Below are 22,560 nucleotides of genomic sequence, written 5' to 3' on the forward strand. Positions count from 1 at the left end.
AGATTACCCATAAATATTCTCGAACTAAGAGCGGTTTACAACGCACTTCGGTTGGCCGAGAATCTGGTCATAGAGCAGTATGTACGGATACAGTCGGACAATGTCACGACGACGGCTTACATAAACCGTCAAGGGGGAACAAAGAGCAGGATGGCATTGAAGGAATCAACAAAAATCCTGTTGTGGGCGGAAAAGCGAAACATCATACTCTCGGCAATATTCATTCCAGGAGCAGAGAACTGGGAAGCAGACTATCTCAGTCGACAGGACATGCATCCGGGAGAATGGTGTCTTCATCCGCGGATTTTCAAGATGGTGGTGAGGAGATGGGGTCTTCCACAGATAGACCTCATGGCATCGAGACAAAATCATCAGCTGCCCAGATATGTATCCAGGACAAGGGATACGGCAGCAGAAGGAGTAGATGCGTTGACGCTTTCTTGGGATTACGACAGGGTGTACATATTTCCATCTTTTCCTCTCATACCAAGGATACTGAAACGGTTAAAATGAGAACGAGTGTGGGCGATTCTAATAGCACCAGATTGGCCACGCAGGAGTTGGTACTCGGATCTGCAGGGATTACTGTCAGAAGACCCGTGGAGGTTACCTCAAAGAGAGGACCTATTATCTCAAGGACCGTTTCGTCACCCAGATCTGAACAGGCTGCGTTTGACGGCGTGGCTGTTGAAACCCGGATCTTAAGAAACAGAGGTATACCAAGATTGGCTATTCCTACGATGATTGCGGCGAGAAAGCCAGCTACTGCGGGGCATTATTACAGAATTTGGAAGAAATATATTGACTGGTGTCAGGAACGTGGATGGGATTCAAAATCCTTTCACTTATCTAGACTTTTATTGTTCCTTCAAGCAGGCCTGTCATTAGGCCTGCGATTGGGATCTCTGAAGGTTCAGGTGTCGAGCCCTTTCCATTCTTTTTCAACAACGGTTGGCAGCTTTACCAGAGGTTCACACTTTTTTGCAAGGGGTAGTACGGATACAACCCCCTTTTCGTAACCCCACGGCACCTTGGGACCTGAATTTGGTGTTAGATTTTTTAAGATCACCTTTGTTTGAACCGTTACTACGAACAGATTTAAAATATCTTTCTTGGAAGGTAACGTTGTTGCTAGCATTAGCCTCGGCTAGACGGGTCTCGGAGTTGGGAGCCTTGTCATGTAAAAGTCCCTTTTTGATTTTTCATGAGGATAGAGCAGAACTCCGTACAAGAGCAGAATTTCTTCCTAAGGTTGTATCGGGTTTTCATGTAAACCAACCCATTGTGGTCCCATCTTTCCAGAGTATAGCAGAAGGGGATGTTTCATTGGATGTCGTACGAGCTTTAAAGGCGTACGTACAGGTTACATCGTCCTTTCGGAAGTCAGATCATCTATTCGTACTTTATGATGGGCCAAAAAAGGGTTGGCCGGCATCTAAGCAGTCCCTGTCTAGATGGATTAGATTGGCTATTAGGCAAGCGTATATTTCCAGTGGTAAACAGGTTCCTTTACGGACAAGTGCGCATACCACTAGATCAGTGGGTGCCTCCTGGGCAGCTGCTAGAGGAGTCTCCACTGCCCAACTTTGCAGAGCGGCGACGTGGTCCTCAGCCCACACGTTCGCTAAATTTTATAAGTTCGATACCTTTGCGTCTGAAGAAGCTAACTTTGGACGGTTGGTTCTGCAGGCAACAGACAGCACTCCCTCCCTGGGAGATAACTTTGGGACGTCCCCTAATGTCTAAGATGGAACTCCAGTGTCCCCTAGTGGATGAAAGAGAAAAGAGGATTTTGGTACTTACCGATAAATCCATTTCTCTGAATCCTCTAGGGGACACTGGACGCCCGCCTCTGTGCTGTTAGTCCTGCGGTGTAAATAGTTCTTGCTTATACAGTTCGTACAAACAACGTTGGTTGTCTGTTAGGATGTTCTTGGTTGCTGTTGACATGTTGCACAGTTCGGTTCCTTCGCCATAGGCTCTCATACGTGTCCTCATCTCTCGGTACAATTTCCAAAACTGAGGCATGAGGGGCGTGAAGGGGGAGGAGCCGGCTGTGCAGTCAATGCAAATTGTTTAGATTGTGCCACACCTCCGGTTCACAGCTTCACACCCCCTAATGTCTAAGATGGAACTCCAGTGTCCCCTAGAGGATTCCGAGAAATGGATTTATCGGTAAGTACCAAAATCCTCTTTTTTCTTTTTTACTCTGTATTTTTATTTGGAATCTATGTAATCTGTACACCTGATTAAAACCAGTGAATGAAACATGTGCAAATGACCCAATATAGTGTGAAACCCAATTATAGCTTTCAGGTGTGAACAAAGAGATTCTAAAGCTGACTGGTTGCTGTCCATTTAAATACATGCACACCTGCCAAATGGGTATTCACACTTCCTGAAGAAACCGCCGGTATTGTGGGCGGAGAAACGCGTAGAGGGTCACCATTGCTACCTGTCCACTGCTGGAGATTCTCACGGACCATCCGTTACTAATACTGAGGGATTGGGATGCTCTCTCACCACCTCCATTAACTGGATACACTGCTACCATACTCTCCCTGCTGTGCTTGGAAAGCCCCGTTCTGCTGAGGTGTTATGCAGCAACTACGACTCTCTCTGCCAGATAATCTGATATAGCCGCTGTCGGCTGTCGAGAGTCACCTCCGCTAACTGCCATTGACGGGAAGCAGCGTTTACAACTACGGGTGAGAACGGACTTTAATGTTAGGGGTGAGAAACAGCAAACAAAACCCCTTTGCTTATATTTATCAGCAGATTTTTCAAATAACCTGTTGAGACATTTATACATGCCCCCTATCAGTACGGATGGCATCAGCATAATATACTACTGTGGACTGCAATATCAATTATAATTGGCGCACAGGCCGATTACAGTCAATTTATCCTTCATTGTGAATGTGATTATCGTTTATGCATTTGTATTTGCACTGTTTTTGATTTTAATTTCTAACTAATTATTTTAGGTGGTTTTCTCCACCATATTTATAATTAAACGATTTTGTACTTGTAAACAGCGCTCCTTTAATGTTTCTTATAGAACATTAATTGATATATCTCTGAATTAGGCATCCAGTTGCCCTTTAGGAGCTGCTACCATACTACTTATTCGTTAATCAGGTGTTTTTTAATCTTTAAATATTCCTAGCGCCCGATGTAACGGGGTACATACTTCCCGCACTTCTTTCTTTTTGCCGTATTTAAATAACATGGGGGCTGATGTATTAAGCCTGGAGAAGGGATAAGGAAGTGATAAACCAGTGATAAGTGGAAGGTGATAACGCACCAGCCAGTCAGCTCCTGTCATTTTTCAAATCCATAATGATTGGCTGGTGCGTTATCACCTTGCACTTATCACTGCTTTATCACTTCTTTATCCCTTCTCCAGGTTAGTACATCTGCCCCATGATGTCCACATTATGATGTCGCCCGTGCAGGCCCTACCTACCTGACATTCCGGATTTGCACATGCGCAGTTAAAATCAGCAAGTCTAGAATGCTGGGGCCGGGGCCTGTGCGGGCGATGTCATACTGTGGGCGTCATGTTTTTTTAAATGCCAACCACAACGGGGTTGTGGGTAGTGATGGTCACAAAGGAGAGTATTTCTGAGGGTTATGGCTAAAACCAAGTTGGGGAATGGGGCTGTGACGTCACCAGGGGGAGGAGCAAGCTCCAAACAGGGTATCCGGTCTCTAGGTCGCCCACACTTAGGTCAGCATGCATCTGGTCAACCACTATTGGTCGAAATGCACTAGGTCGACATGTTCTAGGTTGACGTAAGTTTTTCACAAATGTTTCCATTTTTTTTTCATACTTTACGATCCAAATGGACTACAATTGGGACCGGTAACCTGTGTCGAGAGCAGCTGTAACGTGAGGGGACACGGTGCACTAATTGGGGTTCCCGTTCACTCTTCAAAGAAAACGTCACACCAAAATTTAAAAAAATACTTATTGACCTTTTGTCAATGCTTGTGTCAACCTATTTCAGGTGTCGATCTAGTTACTGTCGACCTAGTGATATGGATAATACTTGCCTTCTCTCCCAGACCAGCAGGGAGGCTCCCGAATCTCAGGTGGGTCTCTTGGACGCCCGGTAAAATAGGCAAGTGTACCCGGGACAGCCCCTTCCTCAGTGATAAATAATAAAAAGCAACCTTTGTGTAGAATAAATGCGCTCCTAAAATTTGGGGTACATGAAAATGGGTATAATTAATTATATATTTGGTCAATCTCGAATTGAAGTGCTCCTTAACCTAAATGTTTGTCTGTATTAGAAATGGGTGAAGGCGATATTTATTAATATGTGCCACTTCACCTCTTTCTTAATTCTTTATTTCTAGTGTATATCTTTTTAAATGGACATCTGCTTGGGTCTGTGCTTTGAACTATAAAATATCAGCTTCGATTGAGTTAGTTCCTCATTGATCAGTGAAAACGGAATAGGAAGTATCTCCGGTGGAACGCAAGCGTGACACGCAAGTGACGACTTCCGGATCACGTGATCGGAGCTCACCGGTGCACTCGATAACAAGCGCAATTAAAGCACTTTATAAGGACAGTAAATGGGCTCTTTAGCACACATCTGATGAAGTATCCACAGTGATCCGAAAACGCGTTCATGTGCTATCTTTGAACATTTTCTTCAGGACAGCTACGGAGCACTGGCGATCGATACGGAGGGACTTGGTGGATTCCGGACCTGCCGATACCCACCACTGTTTGCTGACATCTGTGGTTTCCGTGAGATCCTGAATGTTGCTGTATTGCCTTGCGGATGTTTATATGCTTTTTTTAATTCTATGTTTGTGAGTGGATTTTATTAAATTCCTTTATGCCATTTTGTGACGACTGGCTACACGATTACGTTCTTTCATGTGAATAACCCTCCATTGCTAAAAAGCCTCTAGGAGGGTAGCACTTCTGTTGTTACAGGTGTATCAAGAATTCTCCCCTATACACTATACATGAGGGATAAATTCTTACCGAAGCTGAATGACCATATTTACCAATAAGCTCAGTATTGTATTATTGGATTTTATCTTGGTTGTTTTCTCTCACTTCTGGTGAAATTATTTGTTAACATGGTTTTATGGTTAGCGCAGGCTTAAACATCTATCTTTTGTACATCAATTAAAAGCCTGGCAAAAATGACGACAACTCCCACCTGCAAGCCTAAAAACACTTGTCCCACTCAAAAAATGACCTCATATACCTGTTCCATACCTTGTACTTGAATTCCTTCACTTAGCACTTTTTCATCCCAAAACTAACATCTAATTATTGGGTAATTAATAATAATGAAAAACTTCAAATTGCCTAATTAGTTCTAAAGGTGGGAGTTTACGGGGTTTTGAACCAAGTCTCAACGTTTTTACTTTAGCTGCGATGTTGCTGGTCACGAAAAAAGCCAAGTTTTAGAATTTATGGATACCCCCTTAGTGTCTATATAAAAATATACGTTATGGTAAGAACTTACCGATGATATCGGTATTTCTCCTAAGTCCACAGGATCACACTGGGATATGATGACACGACAGCGGATTTGCACCAAACTGTCAAAGCTTTCGGCCTCCCAGCATGCAACGGGCCCGTTGCATATCCCTGACTCCTGGCTCAGGCAAATCAGTTGTTTTTCCAAAGCTCAAGGCAGGAGCATCATAATCAGGCAACAAGAACACACATGCAAACCCTTCCGTACAAGAAGGAAGAGGTTAGTGAGTAAAAGGATCCTCAAATCAGGTGCATCATGGTGGGATCCCTGTGGATCCTGTGGACTTAGGAGAAATACCGGTAAGTTCTTACAATAACGTATATTTCTCTATCGTCCTAGTGGATGCTGGGGTTCCTGAAAGGACCATGGGGAATAGCGGCTCCGCAGGAGACAGGGCACAAAAAGTAAAGCTTTAGGATCAGGTGGTGTGCACTGGCTCCTCCCCCTATGACCCTCCTCCAAGCCTCAGTTAGATTTTTGTGCCCGGCCGAGAAGGGTGCAATCTAGGTGGCTCTCCTAAAGAGCTGCTTAGAAAAGTTTAGCTTAGGTTTTTTATTTTACAGTGAGTCCTGCTGGCAACAGGATCACTGCAACGAGGGACTTAGGGGAGAAGAAGTGAACTCACCTGCGTGCAGGATGGATTGGCTTCTTTGGCTACTGGACATTAGCTCCAGAGGGACGATCACAGGTACAGCCTGGATGGTCACCGGAGCCTCGCCGCCGGCCCCCTTGCAGATGCTGAAACAAGAAGAAGGTCCAGAATCGGCGGCAGAAGACTCCTCAGTCTTCTTAAGGTAGCGCACAGCACTGCAGCTGTGCGCCATTTCCTCTCAGCACACTTCACACGGCAGTCACTGAGGGTGCAGGGCGCTGGGAGGGGGGCGCCCTGGGAGGCAATGAAAACCTATTTTTGGCTAAAAATACCTCACATATAGCCTCCGGGGGCTATATGGAGATATTTAACCCCTGCCAGAATCCGTTAAGAGCGGGAGACGAGGCCGCCGAAAAAGGGGCGGGGCCTATCTCCTCAGCACACAGCGCCATTTTCCCTCACAGAAAGGCTGGAGGGAAGGCTCCCAGGCTCTCCCCTGCACTGCACTACAGAAACAGGGTTAAAACAGAGAGGGGGGGCACTAATTTGGCGTTAGAAATATATAAAAAAGATGCTATAAGGGAAAACACTTATATAAGGTTGTCCCTATATAATTATAGTGTTTTTGGTGTGTGCTGGCAAACTCTCCCTCTGTCTCTCCAAAGGGCTAGTGGGTCCTGTCCTCTATCAGAGCATTCCCTGTGTGTGTGCTGTGTGTCGGTACGTGTGTGTCGACATGTATGAGGACGATGTTGGTGAGGAGGCGGAGCAATTGCCTGTAATGGTGATGTCACTCTCTAGGGAGTCGACACCGGAATGGATGGCTTATTTAGGGAATTACGTGATAATGTCAACACGCTGCAAGGTCGGTTGACGACATGAGACGGCCGACAAATAATTAGTACCGGTCCAGACGTCTCAAAAACACCGTCAGGGGTTTTAAAACGCCCGTTTACTTTAGTCGGTCGACACAGACACAGACAGGGACACTGAATCCAGTGTCGACGGTGAATAAACAAACGTATTCCTTATTAGGGCCACACGTTAAGGGCAATGAAGGAGGTGTTACATATTTCTGATACTACAAGTACCACAAAAGAGGGTATTATGTGGGATGTGAAAAAACTACCGTAGTTTTTCCTGAATCAGATAAATTAAATGAAGTGTGTGATGATGCGTGGGTTCCCCCCGATAGAAAATATGGGCGGTATACCCTTTCCCGCCAGAAGTTAGGGCGCGTTGGGAAACACCCCTTAGGGTGGATAAGGCGCTCACACGCTTATCAAAACAAGTGGCGGTACCGTCTATAGATAGGGCCGTCCTCAAGGAGCCAGCTGACAGGAGGCTGGAAAATATCATAAAAAGTATATACACACATACTGGTGTTATACTGCGACCAGCGATCGCCTCAGCCTGGATGTGCAGAGCTGGGGTGGCTTGGTCGGATTCCCTGACTAAAAATATTGATACCCTTGACAGGGACAGTATTTTATTGACTATAGGGCATTTAAAGGATGCATTTCTATATATGCGAGATGCACAGAGGGATATTTGCACTCTGGCATCAAGAGTAAGTGCGATGTCCATATCTGCCAGAAGATGTTTATGGACACGACAGTGGTCAGGTGATGCAGATTCCAAACGGCACAAAGGTGTATTGCCGTATAAAGGAAGAGGAGTTATTTGGGGTCGGTCCATCGGACCTGGTGGCCACGGCAACTGCTGGAAAATCCACCGTTTTTACCCTAAGTCACATCTCTGCAGAAAAAGACACCGTCTTTTCAGCCTCAGTCCTTTCGTCCCTATAAGAGTCATATCTGCCCAGGGATAGAGGAAAGGGAAGAAGACTGCAGCAGGCAGCCCATTCCCAGGAACAGAAGCGTTCCACCGCTTCTGACAAGCTCTCAGCATGACGCTGAGACCGTACAGGACCCCTGGATCCTACAAGTAGTATCCCAGGGGTACAGATTGGAATGTCGAGACGTTTCCCCTGCGCAGGCTCCTGAAGTCTGCTTTACCAAGGTCTCCCTCCGACAAGGAGGCAGTATGGGAAACAATTCACAAGCTGTATTCCCAGCAGGTGATAATTAAATTACCCCTTCTACAACAAGAAAAGGGGTATTATTCCACACTATATTGTGGTACTGAAGCCAGAGGGCTAGGTGAGACCTATTCTAAATCTAAAAAAATTTGAACACTTACAAAGGTTCAAATCAAGATGGAGTCACTCAGAGCAGTGATAACGAACCAGGAAGAAGGGGACTATATGGTGTCCCGAGACATCAGGGATGCTTACCTCCATGTCCCAAATTTGCGCTTATCACTAAGGGTACCTCAGGTTCGTGGTACAGAACTGTCACTATCAGTCTCAGACGCTGCCGTTTGGATTGTCCACGGCACCCCGGGTCTTTACCAAGGTAATGGCCGAAATGATGGTTCTTCTTCGAAGAAAAGGCGTCTTAATTATCCCTTACTTGGACGATCTCCTGATAAGGGCAAAGTCCAGGGAACAGTTGGAGGTCGGAGTAGCACTATCTCGGATACTGTTACAACAGCACGGGTGGATTCTAAATATTCCAAAATCGCAGCTGATCCCGACGACAAGTCTCCTGTGCTTAGGGATGATTCTGGACACAGTCCAGAAAAAGGTGTTTCTCCCGGAAGAGAAAGCCAGGGAGTTATCCGAGCTAGTCAGGAACCTCCTAAAATCAGTGCATCATTGCACAAGAGTCCTGGTAAAAATGGTGACTTCCTACGAAGCAATTCCATTCGGCAGATTTCATGCAAGAACTTTTCAGTGGGATCTGCTGGACAAATGGTCCGGATCGCATCTTCAGATGCATCAGCGGATAACCCTATATCCAAGGACAAGGGTGTCTCTCCTGTGGTGGTTACAGAGTGCTCATCTTCTAGAGGGCCGCAGATTCGGCATTCAGGATTGGATGTTGGTGACCACGGAGGCCAGCCCGAGAGGCTGGGGAGCAGTCACACAAGGAAAAAAATTTCCAGGGAGTGTGATCAAGTCTGGAGACTTTTCTCCACATAAATATACTGGAGCTAAGGGTAAATTTATAATGCTCTAAGCTTAGCAAGACCTCTGCTTCAAGGTCAGCCGGTATTGATCCAGTGGGAAAAAACATCACGGCAGTCGCCCACGTAAATAGACAGGGCGGCACAAGAAGCAGGAGGGCAATGGCAAAAACTGCAAGGACTTTTCGCTGGGCGGAAAATCATGTGATAGCACTGTCAGCAGTGTTTCATTCCGGGAATGGAAACTGGGAAGCAAACTTCCTCAGTAGGCACGACCTCCACCCGGCAGAGTGGGAACTTCATCGGGAAGTTTTCCACATGATTGTAAACCGTTGGGAATTACCAAAGGTGGACATGATGGCGTCCCGTCTGAACAAAAAACGGGACAGGTATTGCGCCAGGTTAAGAGACCCTCAGGCAATAGCTGTGGACGTTCTGGTAACACCGTGGGTGTACCAGTCGGTGTATGTGTTCCATCCTCTGCTTTTCATACCTAAGGTACTGAGAATTATAAGACGTAGAGGAGTAAGAACTATACTCATGGCTCCGGATTGGCCAAGAAGGACTTGGTACCCGGAACTTCAAGAGATGCTCACAGAGGACTTATGGCCTCTGCCGCTAAGAAGGGACTTGTTTCAGCAAGTACCATGTCTGTTCCAAGACTTACCGCAGCTGCGTTTGACGGCATGGCGGTGGAACGCCGGATCCTAAGGGAAAAGGCATTCAGGAAGAGGTCATTCCTACCCTGGTCAAAGCCAGAAAGGAGGTGACCGCACAACATTATCACCACATGTGAAAAAAAATATGTTGCGTGGTGCGAGGCCAGAAAGGCCCCACGAAGAAATTTCAACTCGGTCGATTCCTGCATTTCCTGCAAACAGGAGTGTCTAGGGGCCTAAAATTGGGGTCCATTAAGGTTCAAATTTCGGCCCTGTCGATTTTCTTCCAGAAAGAATTGGCTTCAGTTCCTGAAGTCCAGAAGTTTGTCAAGGGAGTATGGCATATACAACCCCCTTTTGTGCCTCCAGTGGCACTGTGGGATCTCAACGTAGTTCTGGGATTCCTCAAATCACATTGGTTTAAAACCAGTCAAATCTGTGGATTTGAAGCATCTCACATGAAAAGTGACCATGCTCTTGGCCCTGGCCTGGACCGGGCGAGTGTCAAATTGGTGGTTTTTTCTCAAAAAAGCCCATATCTGTTTGTCCATTTGGACAGGGCAGAGCTGCGGACTCGTCCCCAGTTCTCTCCCTAAGGTGGTGTCAGTGTTTCACCTGAACCAGCTTATTGTGGTGCCTTGCGCCTACTAGGGACTTGGAGGACTCCAAGTTGCTAGATGTTGTCAGGGCCCTGAAAATATAGGTTCCAGGACGGCTGGAGTCAGGAAAACTGACTTGCTGTTATCCTGTATGCACCCAACAAACTGGGTGCTCTTGCTTCTAAGCAGACTATTGCTAGTTGGATGTGTAATACAATTCAGCTTGCACATTCTGTGGCAGGCCTGCCACAGCCAAAATATGTAAATGCCCATTCCACAAGGAAGGTGGGCTCATCTTGGGCGGCTGCCCGAGGGGTCTCGGCTTTACAACTTTGCCGAGCGGCTATTTAGTCAGGGGCAAACACGTTTGTAAAATCCTACAAATTTGATACCCTGGCTAAGGAGGACCTGGAGTTCTCTCATTCGGTGCTGCAGAGTCATCTGCACTCTCCCGCCCGTTTGGGAGCTTTGGTATAATCCCCATGGTCCTTTCAGGAACCCCAGCATCCACTAGGACGATAGAGAAAATAAGAATTTACTTACCGATAATTCTATTTCTCGGAGTCCGTAGTGGATGCTGGGCGCCCATCCCAAGTGCGGATTATCTGCAATATTTGTACATAGTTACAAAAATCGGGTTATTATTGTTGTGAGCCATCTTTTCAGAGGCTCCGCTGTTATCATACTGTTAACTGGGTTCAGATCACAGGTTGTACAGTGTGATTGGTGTGGCTGGTATGAGTCTTACCCGGGATTCATAAATCCTTCCTTATTGTGTACGCTCGTCCGGGCACAGTATCCTAACTGAGGCTTGGAGGAGGGTCATAGGGGGAGGAGCCAGTGCACACCACCTGATCCTAAAGCTTTACTTTTTGTGCCCTGTCTCCTGCGGAGCCGCTATTCCCCATGGTCCTTTCAGGAACCCCAGCATCCACTACGGACTCCGAGAAATAGAATTATCGGTAAGTAAATTCTTAATTTCTCTTACGTCCTAGAGGATGCTGGGGACTCCAAAAGGACCATGGGGAATAGACGGGATCCGCAGGAGCTTGGGCACACTAAAAAGACTTAAGACTGGGTGTGAACTGGCTCCTCCCTCTATGCCCCTCCTCCAGACCTCAGTTAGACTTTGTGCCCAGGAGTGACTGGATGCACACTAGGGGAGCTCTACAGAGTTTCTCTAGAAAAGACTTTTGTTAGGTTTTTTATTTTCAGGGAGACCTGCTGGCTACAGGTTCCCTGCAGCGTGGGAGTGAGGGGAGAGAAGCAGACCTACTTCTGTGAGTTTCAAGGCTCTGCTTCTCGGCTACTGGACACCATAAGCTCCAGAGGGTTCGATCACTTGGTGCGCCTAGCTGCTTGTTCCCGGAGCCACGCCGTCACCCACTCACAGAAGCCAGAAGAAAGAAGTCGGGTAAGTATTAGAAGATCAGAAGACTTCAGGACGGCAGAAGACTTTAGTAACGGAAGGTAAAGCACAGCGGTGACGCTGCGCTCCATGCTCCCACACACATCACCAACGGTATTCACTGGATGCAGGGCGCTGGGGGGGTGGGGCCCTGGGCAACATGTTACTGGAGCTTTTTTGGGCGGCAGAAAGATTGTGGGTGCCTCGGCACCGTGTACGGACCCCTGCCGGCATTTTTACACAGTTTGAATTTGGCGGGACGGAAGCGCTTCGGGAAGGGGGCGGAGCTTCGACCCGCAGATAATCAACGCCATTTTCCCTGCTCCACGCGGCTGAGGGATAGCCGCTGGCGGGACCTCCATGCTTCTCCAAGTAACGGGGGGGGGGCATTTTCAGAGGGGGGCCTCAGTGTGGTGCTTAATAGTGGGCAGCGCTGGGTACATATATCGGTTTTTGTGATATATGGGCGCTGGGGTGTGAGCTGGCATACTCAGTCTGTGTCCTCTATCTGGGCTTTATTGTAGGCCTGCCACCTAGCAGGGACGTTCTGGGTGTTGTGGGGTGTCGGTACTACGTGTCGGCATGTCTGAGGCTGAAGGTTATTCACCGGAGGAGGTTATTGGGGGAGCGGATGCGGGGCTAGAGTTAGGACTGTTGACGCAGCCGACACCTGATTTGCTAGCATTGCTCAGTACGATAAACTCGAATGTGGCTTCCTTATCAAAGAGGTTAGATAAGTCTGAGGCACAGACACAGGTGTGGAAAAAATCCATGGAAGAGGCTTTGTCTCAGGTACAGACCCCATCCGGATCGCAAAAGAGGCCATTTACTCAAGTGGTAGATACTGATACCGACACGGACTCTGATTCCGACGTCGATTTCACTGAGGCAGCGTTACATCCACGTTTAGTTAAGAGTATTCAGTACATGATTGTGGCTTTAAAAGATGTTTTACACATTTCTGATGAACCTGCGGTTCAGGAAACAAGGATTTGCTTGTTCAAGGGAAAAAAACCTGAGATAAAATTTCCCCCTCTCATGAAATGAATACTCTTTGTGAAAAGGCTTGGGAGTCGCCGGATAAGAAATGGCAGATTCCCAAAAGAATTTACATGGCGTATCCTTTCCCCTCTGAGGACAGGGGAAAATAGGAGGCATCTCCAAATGTTGACAAAGCTTTATCTCAGTTGTCTAAGAAAGTGGCACTTCCGTCTCCTGACACGGCAGCTCTCAAAGATCCGGTGGATCGCAAGCTGGAGACGTCTCTGAAGTCCATTTTCGCTAATTCGGGTGCATTGCTCAGACCCGCTGTGGCGTCGGTATGGGTGAGTAATGCTATTGCTAAATGGGCTGAGAATTTAGCTAATGATATGGATACTCTTGATAAAGATAATGTCCTTCTAACTCTTGGTTATATTAAGGACGCTGCAGATTACATAAAAGATGCAGCGGGGGACGTCTGTCTCTTGGGATCAAGAACCAATGCCATGTCGATATCTGCCAGGAGGGCCCTGTGGATCCATCAATGGAACGCTGATGCCGACTCCAAGAGGGCTATGGAAGCGCTACCCTTCAAAGTTACTGTCTTGTTTGGGGACGGCTTGGCTGACCTGGTCTCGACTGCGGGTAAGTCCTCTTTTCTTCCTTATGTTCCCACACAACAGAAAAAGGCAACACATCAGCAAATGCAGTCCTTTCGTCACAATAGATACAGGCGTGGAAAAGACTCGTCCTTCCTCGCTTCAAAAGGTAGAGGAAGGGGAAGGAAACCTTCTTCAAGTTCGGGCGCCCAGGACCAAAAGTCCTCCCCTGCTACTACCAAGTCCACCGCATGACGCTGGGGCTTCCCTGGGGGAGTCCGAACCGGCAGGGGGCCGTCTACGAATTTTCAGTCAGGTATGGATTCAGGAGATGCCCCCTCACCGGTTCTTAATTTCATCATTACCAGTAGTTCTTCCGGACAGGGAGGTGGTGCTAGCAGCGATCCAAAAACTGTGTCTACAGAGGGTCATTACTCCCGTTCCCTCGTCTCAGCTGGGGGAGGGGTTCTACTCGAGCCTCTTTGTTGTGCCAAAACCGGACGGTTTGGTCAGACCAATTCTAAATCTAAAATCCCTCAATCCATACTTGAAAGTTTTCAAGTTCAAGATGGAATCCCTTCGAGCTGTGATCTCCAGCCTAGAAGGGGGGATTTTATGGCATCAGTCGACATAAAGGATGCCTTCTTACATGTCCCGATATATCCTCCGCATCAGGCTTTCCTCAGGTTTGCAATACAGGATTCTCATTACCAATTTCAGACGTTGCCGTTTGGGCTTTCCACGGCTCCAAGGATTTTCACCAAGGTCATGGCGGAAATTATGGTTCTTCTTCGCAAACAAGGGGTTTCGATTATTCCGTACTTGGACGATCTCCTGATAAAGACGAGGTCCAAGGAACGATTGCTGAAAAGTGTAGCGTTGTCTCTATCGGTTCTGCGACAACACGGATGGGTCTTCAATTTGCCGAAATCCCAGTTGATCCTGACCACTGGTCTTACTTTTCTGGGCATGATTCTGGACACAGAGTTACAGAAGGTATTCCTTCCAGAAGAAAAGGCTCTGGAATTGCAGACTATGGTCAGAGAACTTCTGAAGCCAGCAAGTGTGTCGATCCATCATTGTACTCGGGTTCTGGGGAAGATGGTTGCGGGCTACGAAGCCATTCCATACGGCAGATTTCACGTCCGCGTGTTTCAGTGGGACTTGCTGAGCAAATGGTCCGGGTCTCATCTACACATTCACCGGAAGATAAGTCTATCTCCCAGAGCCAGAATTTCTCTCCTGTGGTGGCTACAAGCTCATCACCTCCTGGGGGGGGACGCCGATTCGGTTTCCAGGAGTGGGTACTTCTGACAACAGATGCAAGTCTCCGGGCTGGGGCGCAGTCACCCAAGGAATAAATTTCCAGGGAAAATGGTCGCTCCAGAAAGCCTGTCTCCACATAAATGTTCTAGAGTTAAGAGCCATTTACAACGGCCTACTCCAAGCAAGAATTCTTCTTCAAGGTCGACCGGTCCTGGTACAGTCAGACAACATCACAGCGGTGGTCCATATAAATCGGCAAGGCGGAAGGAGGAGCAGAGCGGCAATGGCGGAGGCCACAAAGATACTTCGCTGGGCGGAACAACACGTCAACGAACTGTCAGCAGTTTTCCTACCCGGTGGACAACTGGGAAGCGGATTTCCGCAGCAGACACGACCTCCATCCGGGAGAGTGGGCTCTGCACCAAGAGGTTTTTGCAGAAGTGACAAGACGCTGGGGAATTCCGTTGATAGACATGATGGCGTCTCGGCTCAACAAGAAGCTCCCGAGGTATTGTTCCAGGTCAAGGGACCCTCAAGCCACGGCAGTCGACGCCCTGGTGTCTCCGTGGGTTTTCCAGTCAGTGTATGTGTTCCCTCCTCTTCCTCTCATTCCAAAGGTGCTGGGGATCATTCGTCGAGCAAGGGTTCAGGCGATTCTCGTCGTTCCAGACTGGCCAAGAAGGGCCTGGTACCCGGATCTTCAGGACTTACTGGTGGAAGATCCTTGGCCGCTTCCTCTAAGAGAGGATCTGTTGTTACAGGGTCCATGCCTATTTCCGGACTTACCGCGGCTGCATTTGACGGCATGGAGGTTGAGCGCCAGATCTTAGCTCGTAAGGGTATTCCCAGGGAGGTCATTCCAACTCTCATTAAAGCTAGGAAAGAGGTTACGGCGAAACACTATCACCGTATCTGGAGGAAATATGTTTCCTGGTGTGAGGTTAAAAAGACTCCTGCGGAGGATTTTCACTTGGGTCGTTTTCTTCACTTTTTACAGGCGGGTGTAAATGCAGGCCTGAAATTGGGTTCCATCAAAGTGCAAATTTCGGCTTTGTCTATTTTCTTTCAAAAAGAGTTAGCTGCCCTCCCAGAGGTTCAGACTTTTGTGAAGGGAGTAATGCGTATCAATCCACCGTTTGTAGCACCATGGGACCTTGATGTCATCTTGCGGTTCCTCATGTCTTCCTGGTTTGAACCTTTGCGGACGGTTGAATTAAACTTTCTCACTTGGAAGGTAGTTATGCTTTTGGTGCTGGCATCTGCCAGATCCTAGATCTGACACTGGTGGAAACCCAGCTCCCATATAAAGCGTTTTTGTCTACTCTTAAAAACAGTAGACCAACAATTGAGGTACAAGACGCAACAAGAGTCTGCTGATTTATTGTTTTTTTCGTTGTGTTAATATATGTTACACTATGAATGTGTGTTTTGTTTATTCTTTCTGAGCGCCCCTGGATTCAGATGGTATCTCTTCCTTGTTCTGCTTACTGAAGTGTTGGGTGACACTTTTCCATCCATCTTGAAATCAAGGGCAGCCAGCATTGGCGCACGGTATTTTATCATAATCTATTTTATCTCATAAGAGTCCGTACTAGATTTTTCATGCGGACAGGGCGGAATTGAGGACTCGTCAACAATTTCTACCAAAGGTGGTTTCGTCATTTCACATTAACCAACCTATTGTGGTTCCGGTAGCTACGGAAGAAGTGGCGATTCCAAAATCTCTGGATGTTGTAAGAGCGTTAAAAAATTACGTTTCTAGGACAGCTGTTACTAGGAAAACTGAAGCGTTGTTTGTTTTGTATGCGGCCAACAAGGTTGGTCATCCAGCGTCAAAACAGACTATTGCACGCTGGATTTGTAGTACGATCCAGCAAGCTCATTCTTCGGTGGGGTTGCCGTTGCCGAAGTCCGTTAAAGCCCATTCTACCAGAAAGGTGGGCTCATCTTGGGCGGCTGTCCGAGGTGTTTCGATATTACAGCTTTGCCGAGCGGCTACCTGGTCGGGTTCGAACACTTTTGCTAAATTCTATAAGTTCGATACTCTGGCCAGTGAGGACCTGGCGTTTGCTCAGTCGGTGCTGCAGAGTCGTCCGCACTCTCCCGCCCGTTCTGGAGCTTTGGTATAATCCCCATGGTCCTTTTGGAGTCCCCAGCATCCTATAGGACGTAAGAGAAAATAGGATTTTGGTACTCACCGTTAAATTATTTTCTCCTAGTCCGTAGAGGATGCTGGGCGCCCGTCCCAGTGCGGACTATTACTTGCATTATATAGTTTCTTACTGGTTAAGTTAGTTTATACATGACTTGTGTATTGGTTTGTTGCAGCTGGTTGCTGGAGTTTTATGCATACTGTTATCTGGTTTGGCGTTATTCCGGTTGTACGGTATGTTTATGGTGTGGGCTGGTAATTTGGTAGCCCTTAGTTAAGACAAAAATCTTTCCTTGTAATGTCAGTCTCTCCTAGGCACAGTTCCTTTAACTGAGGTCTGGAGGAGGGGCATAGAGGGAGGAGCCAGTTCACACCCATTCAAAGTCTTATAGTGTGCCCATGTCTCCTGCGGAGCCCGTCTATACCCCATGGTCCTTTTGGAGTCCTCAGCATCCTCTACGGACTAGGAGAAAAGGATTTAACGGTGAGTACCAAAATCCTATTTTCTCTGGCAGGATCCACAGGTTATCCACAGTATAACAATGGGATGTCCCAAAGCAATTTAGTGGTGGGGATGCTCCTGATTGGACAGGAGAATCCTTCACCCGAATTCAGCATCCTGAGAGGCAAAGGTATCAATGGCGTAATGTCTAATGTATGTGTTAATGGAAGACCATGTGACTGCCTTACATATCTGTTCTGCTGAAGCACCATGTTGTGCTGCCCATGATGGACCTACCTTATGAGTAGAGTGAGCAGAGACATTAGCCGTAACAGGGAGATCATCTTGAGAATATGCTTCTGAAATCGTCATCTATTCTGAAGCCACTTCACCAGTGTCTGCTTATCAGCAGGTCATCCTGTCTTGTGAAATCCGTAGAGAACGGAGGGAGAATCTGTCTTTCTGATGGCACTGGTACGATCTACGTAGATCCTTAAGGCACGGACTACATCCAATGATGCATCTCCTGCAGAAAGGTCCGGCCCTTGGAAGGCCGGGACTACAATTTCTTTGTTAAGGTGGAATTTAGTCACCACCTTAGGAAGATACCCAGATTTAGTTCTGAGAACTGCTCTATCTGGATAAAAAATCAGAAATGGAGGACGACATAACAATGCCCCTAAATCTGAAACTCTTCTAGCTGAAGCCATGGCCAGTAGAAAGAGAACTTTAGCTGTCAACCATTTAAGATCCACTCTTTGAAGTGGTTCAAATGGGGCCACTTGAAGGGCCTTTAAGACTAAACGTCCCAAGGCACTGTAGGAGGAACAAAAGGAGGTTGAATGTGCAGCATCTCCTGGAAAAAAGTGCTCACATCCTGTAGGTTAGCAATTTTCTTTTGGAACCATATAGTCAATGCTGACACTTGCACTCTCAAGGAAGCTACCCTTAAACCTTTATCCATTCATGCCTGAAGGAATGCTAAGACCCTAGAAACTCTGAAACACCTAGGGTCAAATTTCCGATCACTGCACCACTGAATATAGGCTTGCCATATTCGGTGATAAATGCAAGCTGAGGAAGGCTTCGTTGGTCTGAGCATTGTTTGAATTACCTGTTGTGAGAATCCGCTTCACTTCAGGATGGAAGCCTCAAGATGCAGGTCTCTGTGATAACATGTATCTTGAGACAGTAGGTATGGACGTTGAGAGTGTAGGAATGGGCATTCCATCAACATCTTCTGCAGATCTGTGTACAAATGTCTTCTGGGCCAAGCTGGAGCTATTAGTATCACGGCACCCCTTCCTTATTTTACCTTTCTCATCACCCGTGGTAATAGGGTGATTGGTGGAAACACGTAGGCCAGATGAAAGTCCCATCTCACTGACAAGGCATCCACAAAGATCGCTTTGCGATCCTTTGTTCTTGACCCTTATGCAGGAACTGTATTGTTCTGATGGGACGCCATGAGATCTATCTCTGGCAATCCCCCACCTGTCGACCAGGGTCTGGACGACCTCGGGGTGTAGAGCCCATTCGTTTGCATAAATGGCGTGTCAACTGAGAAAATCCGCTTCCCAGTTTAGGACTCTCGGAATGAACACTGCGTACAAGGCTGGATGATGAAGTTCTGCCCACGTTAACATGTGACTTACCTCCTTCATTGCTTTCTGGCTGCGATTTCCTCCCCTGCCATCGCATTGTCCGAGCGGATCTGAACTGGTTTCCCCTGAAGGATGTGCTTTGCCTGAATCAGTGCCATGTATATGGCCCAGAGTTCCAATATATTTATTGGCAGGCAACTTTCTTCCTTGGTCCACTGCCCCTGGAAATAAATGCCTCCTGACACCGCCTACAGCCCTGAAAGCTGGCATCTGTTGTCAGAATTTCCCAATCTGATATCCTAAAGGGTCTCCCTGTGTCCAGATTGGATGTCTGTAGCCACTAGTCTAATGACCTCTTTACTTCCAGAGTAGGGACCATAGTCTGCGTTTTTATTGTCTGATGAAAACCATTCCATTTGGTAAGGATCAGATGTTGCAGAGGCCTCGAATGAAACTGAGCATACTCTACCAAAGGCATGTCCAAACTGCGGCCCTTCGTCTCTACTAAAGATGAGCTGGTACAAAAAAACCTTTGAGAGGGGGATGTTTCTTGAAAGCAAATGCATAACCGAGAGATACCGCTTCTTGCACTCAGGCATCTGTGGTAGACTGCTGCCAGATCTGTGCAAAAGAAGTCGGCCTCCCACCCTGGAATCCCACAGGTGGAGACCCGCACCATCAGGCTGATGGCTTATCTTCTGATTTAGAAGCTGGTCCTCTGGTGGCCCAATGCTTTTTAGTCTTACCAGACTTGAATATTGGGACTGTTTGCCATCACCTTTTCCTTTTGCTTGTAACACATTGTGTTCCTCTAGTAACTGTGGCGCTGCCAATGTAATAAGCAGCTTCCAGCGGAGGCCACACTGCCCGTGTATAGAGGGAGAACAGCCACTAGAGAGACAGGGGCGGTAATGTCCCAGCCTATCACAGCGCCGGACACTCACTATGCTGCACTGTAGGGAGAGAATGCGCAGCAGCAGGAGGCGCTGTAACCGGCAGTCACCACATTACATTGGCAGCGTCACAGTCGCTAGAGTAAAATGTGATGCTGTTACAAGTGTCCTTGCTGCCAGATCTGTGGCGGCCATTTTCCTGTAGTCTTCAGCAGAGGAAACCAGTGTGTGAGTCAGAGCTCTGGACCCTGGGGAGAGGGTAGATGCTAGATTCAAGTGGTCTAAGGGACCTTTTGTGTCAGGGGGAGAAGCCACGGCACAAGGGGGAGGAGCTATGCCAGTGGGATAGTTCCTTTAATATCCATGCCACCAACTATTACCCTTAGTAACCTGGTGGCGAGCGTAATTTTCGGGTACCTTGTTCGCCCGTGGCTCCTCCCCCTGGTGGTGTGGCTCCGCCCCCTGGGGAAGTCAGAGGTTTCTTACCCCACTCCGATTTAGAACCAACCCTGGGGAGAGGCAGGCAGCGGGTGAGAGGCTGCAGTGAGGGTGAACATACTGGGCTGTGGCGCAGTGAGGATGAGGATGGTCTGGGTGGGAAAGGAAGGAAGATACCTCAGAGTGCCTATTACATGTTATACCTGTGTGCATGTACTGTACTGTGATGTAGACCTGGCTGCCCACCATCAATGGTATCGTTTGGTCAATGTTGTGACTTGAGCCATCGATGGTGGTGAATCAGATGCAGTCCGCCATCTATGGTAGCCATGGAGTCTATTTTTCTTTTGTAATTTCCCGTTCACTCTGTAAAGAGGACAGTGTTACCAAATATAGAAGTAAGTTTAAAATCAAATGGCCCATCCAGGCTTCCTTCAGGGTTAGAGTATTAGGGTTAGGGTAATGGGGTCAGTAGTACCCCTTTCAGACTGCTTGAGGCGGGTCGCACCTGGGTGCCTGACACGGGAGCTACAAGGGTGCGACCCGCCTCAGGCACCCTGCCGCCACTGTCTTCAACCGGTCATATTGCCGAGTTGGTGACATGGCGGGGGCGGCGCTTGGAGATCACATGACTGTGAACGGGAAACGGGTCGCATCGACCGAGCTCCCGTTCACACTGCACAGCGAGCCAGGTTGCTGGACCCAGCATATTTCCCCTGGTACCTTTCAGACTGCACATGAACACGGGTTATGCGTGCTCATGTGCCAATAACCTGTGTTCATAGCTGGCCATCTGAAAGGGGTATTGGGCTTGGGTTAAGTGTTAGCGTATTAGGGTTGGGTTACAGCACTGGTTCTCAAACTGTGTGCCGTGGCACCCTGAGGTGCCTCAGGACACTTGCAGGGGTTACCTGGGTTGGTGGTCCAGGACCAATTCAAATTATTTATGGTCAATGTAATAGGTAAAACCAGTGCTGGTGGCTTCCAATCATACAAACAGAAGTGAATCTTGTCCCTCACCACATAACTCAGTGATCACGCTGAGCCCCCAAAAAAGTGAGTCCCACGGACCCCTCACTTTTAAAAATTTGGTCCCACCTGTACTTTTCTGGGTTCCATCGGAATGAAGGTTCATATTAATCTTATTTCTCTGACGTCCTAGTGGATGCTGGGACTCCGTCAGGACCATGGGGAATAGCGGCTCCGCAGGAGACAGGGCACAAAAGTAAAAGCTTTAGGATCAGGTGGTGTGCACTGGCTCCTCCCCCTATGACCCTCCTCCAAGCCTCAGTTAGGTTTTTGTGCCCGGCCGAGAAGGGTGCAATCTAGGTGGCTCTCCTAAAGAGCTGCTTAGAGTAAAAGTTTTATTAGGTTTTTTATTTTCAATGAGTCCTGCTGGCAACAGGCTCACTGCAACGAGGGACTTAGGGGAGAAGAAGTGAACTCACCTGCGTGCAGGATGGATTTGCTTCTTAGGCTACTGGACACTAGCTCCAGAGGGACGATCACAGGTACAGCCTGGATGAGTCACCGGAGCCGCGCCGCCGACCCCCTTGCAGATGCTGAAGAGAGAAGGTCCAGAAATCGGCGGCTGAAGACTTCTCAGTCTTCATGAGGTAGCGCACAGCACTGCAGCTGTGCGCCATTGCTCTCAGCACACTTCACACCAACGGTCACTGAGGGTGCAGGGCGCTGGGGGGGGCGCCCTGGGCAGCAATGAAAGTACCTATACTGGCTAAAAATACATCACATATAGCCTCTGGGGCTATATGGATGTATTTAACCCCTGCCAGGTTGTCAGAAAAACGGGAGAAGAAGCCCGCCGAAAAGGGGGCGGGGCCTATTCTCCTCAGCACACAGCGCCATTTTCCCTCACAGAACTGCTGGTGGGAAGGCTCCCAGGCTCTCCCCTGCACTGCACTACAGAAACAGGGTTAAAACAGAGAGGGGGGGCACTTATTTGGCGATATGATTATATATTAAGATGCTATAAGGGAAAACACTTATATAAAGGTTGTCCCTGTATAATTATAGCGTTTTGGTGTGTGCTGGCAAACTCTCCCTCTGTCTGCCCAAAGGGCTAGTGGGGTCCTGTCCTCTATCAGAGCATTCCCTGTGTGTGTGCTGTGTGTCGGTACGTGTGTGTCGACATGTATGAGGATGATGTTGGTGAGGAGGCGGAGCAATTGCCTGAAATGGTGATGTCACTCTCAAGGGAGTCGACACCGGAATGGATGGCTTATTTAAGGAATTACGTGATAATGTCAACACGCTGCAAGGTCGGTTGACGACATGAGACGGCCGGCAAACAAATTAGTACCTGTCCAGGCGTCTCAAACACCGTCACGGGCTTTAAAACGCTCATTTACCTCAGTCGGTCG

General features: G+C 47.9%; 1 protein-coding gene across 1 annotated transcript in view; it reads right to left on the reverse strand.

Annotated features, from left to right (window-relative positions):
• Nucleotides 1–22,560, reverse strand: part of LOC135057165 (uncharacterized) — a 208,438-nt gene that overhangs the window by 70,807 nt on the left and 115,071 nt on the right. Inside the window, exon 11 of the mRNA XM_063963064.1 lies at nt 19,595–19,739. Coding sequence (XP_063819134.1) covers nt 19,595–19,739 — 145 coding nt within the window. The remainder of the gene's footprint in view (nt 1–19,594; nt 19,740–22,560) is intronic.

Source organism: Pseudophryne corroboree, chromosome 3, assembly GCF_028390025.1.
Source record: "Pseudophryne corroboree isolate aPseCor3 chromosome 3, aPseCor3.hap2, whole genome shotgun sequence".
Classification (NCBI taxonomy): domain Eukaryota; kingdom Metazoa; phylum Chordata; class Amphibia; order Anura; family Myobatrachidae; genus Pseudophryne; species Pseudophryne corroboree.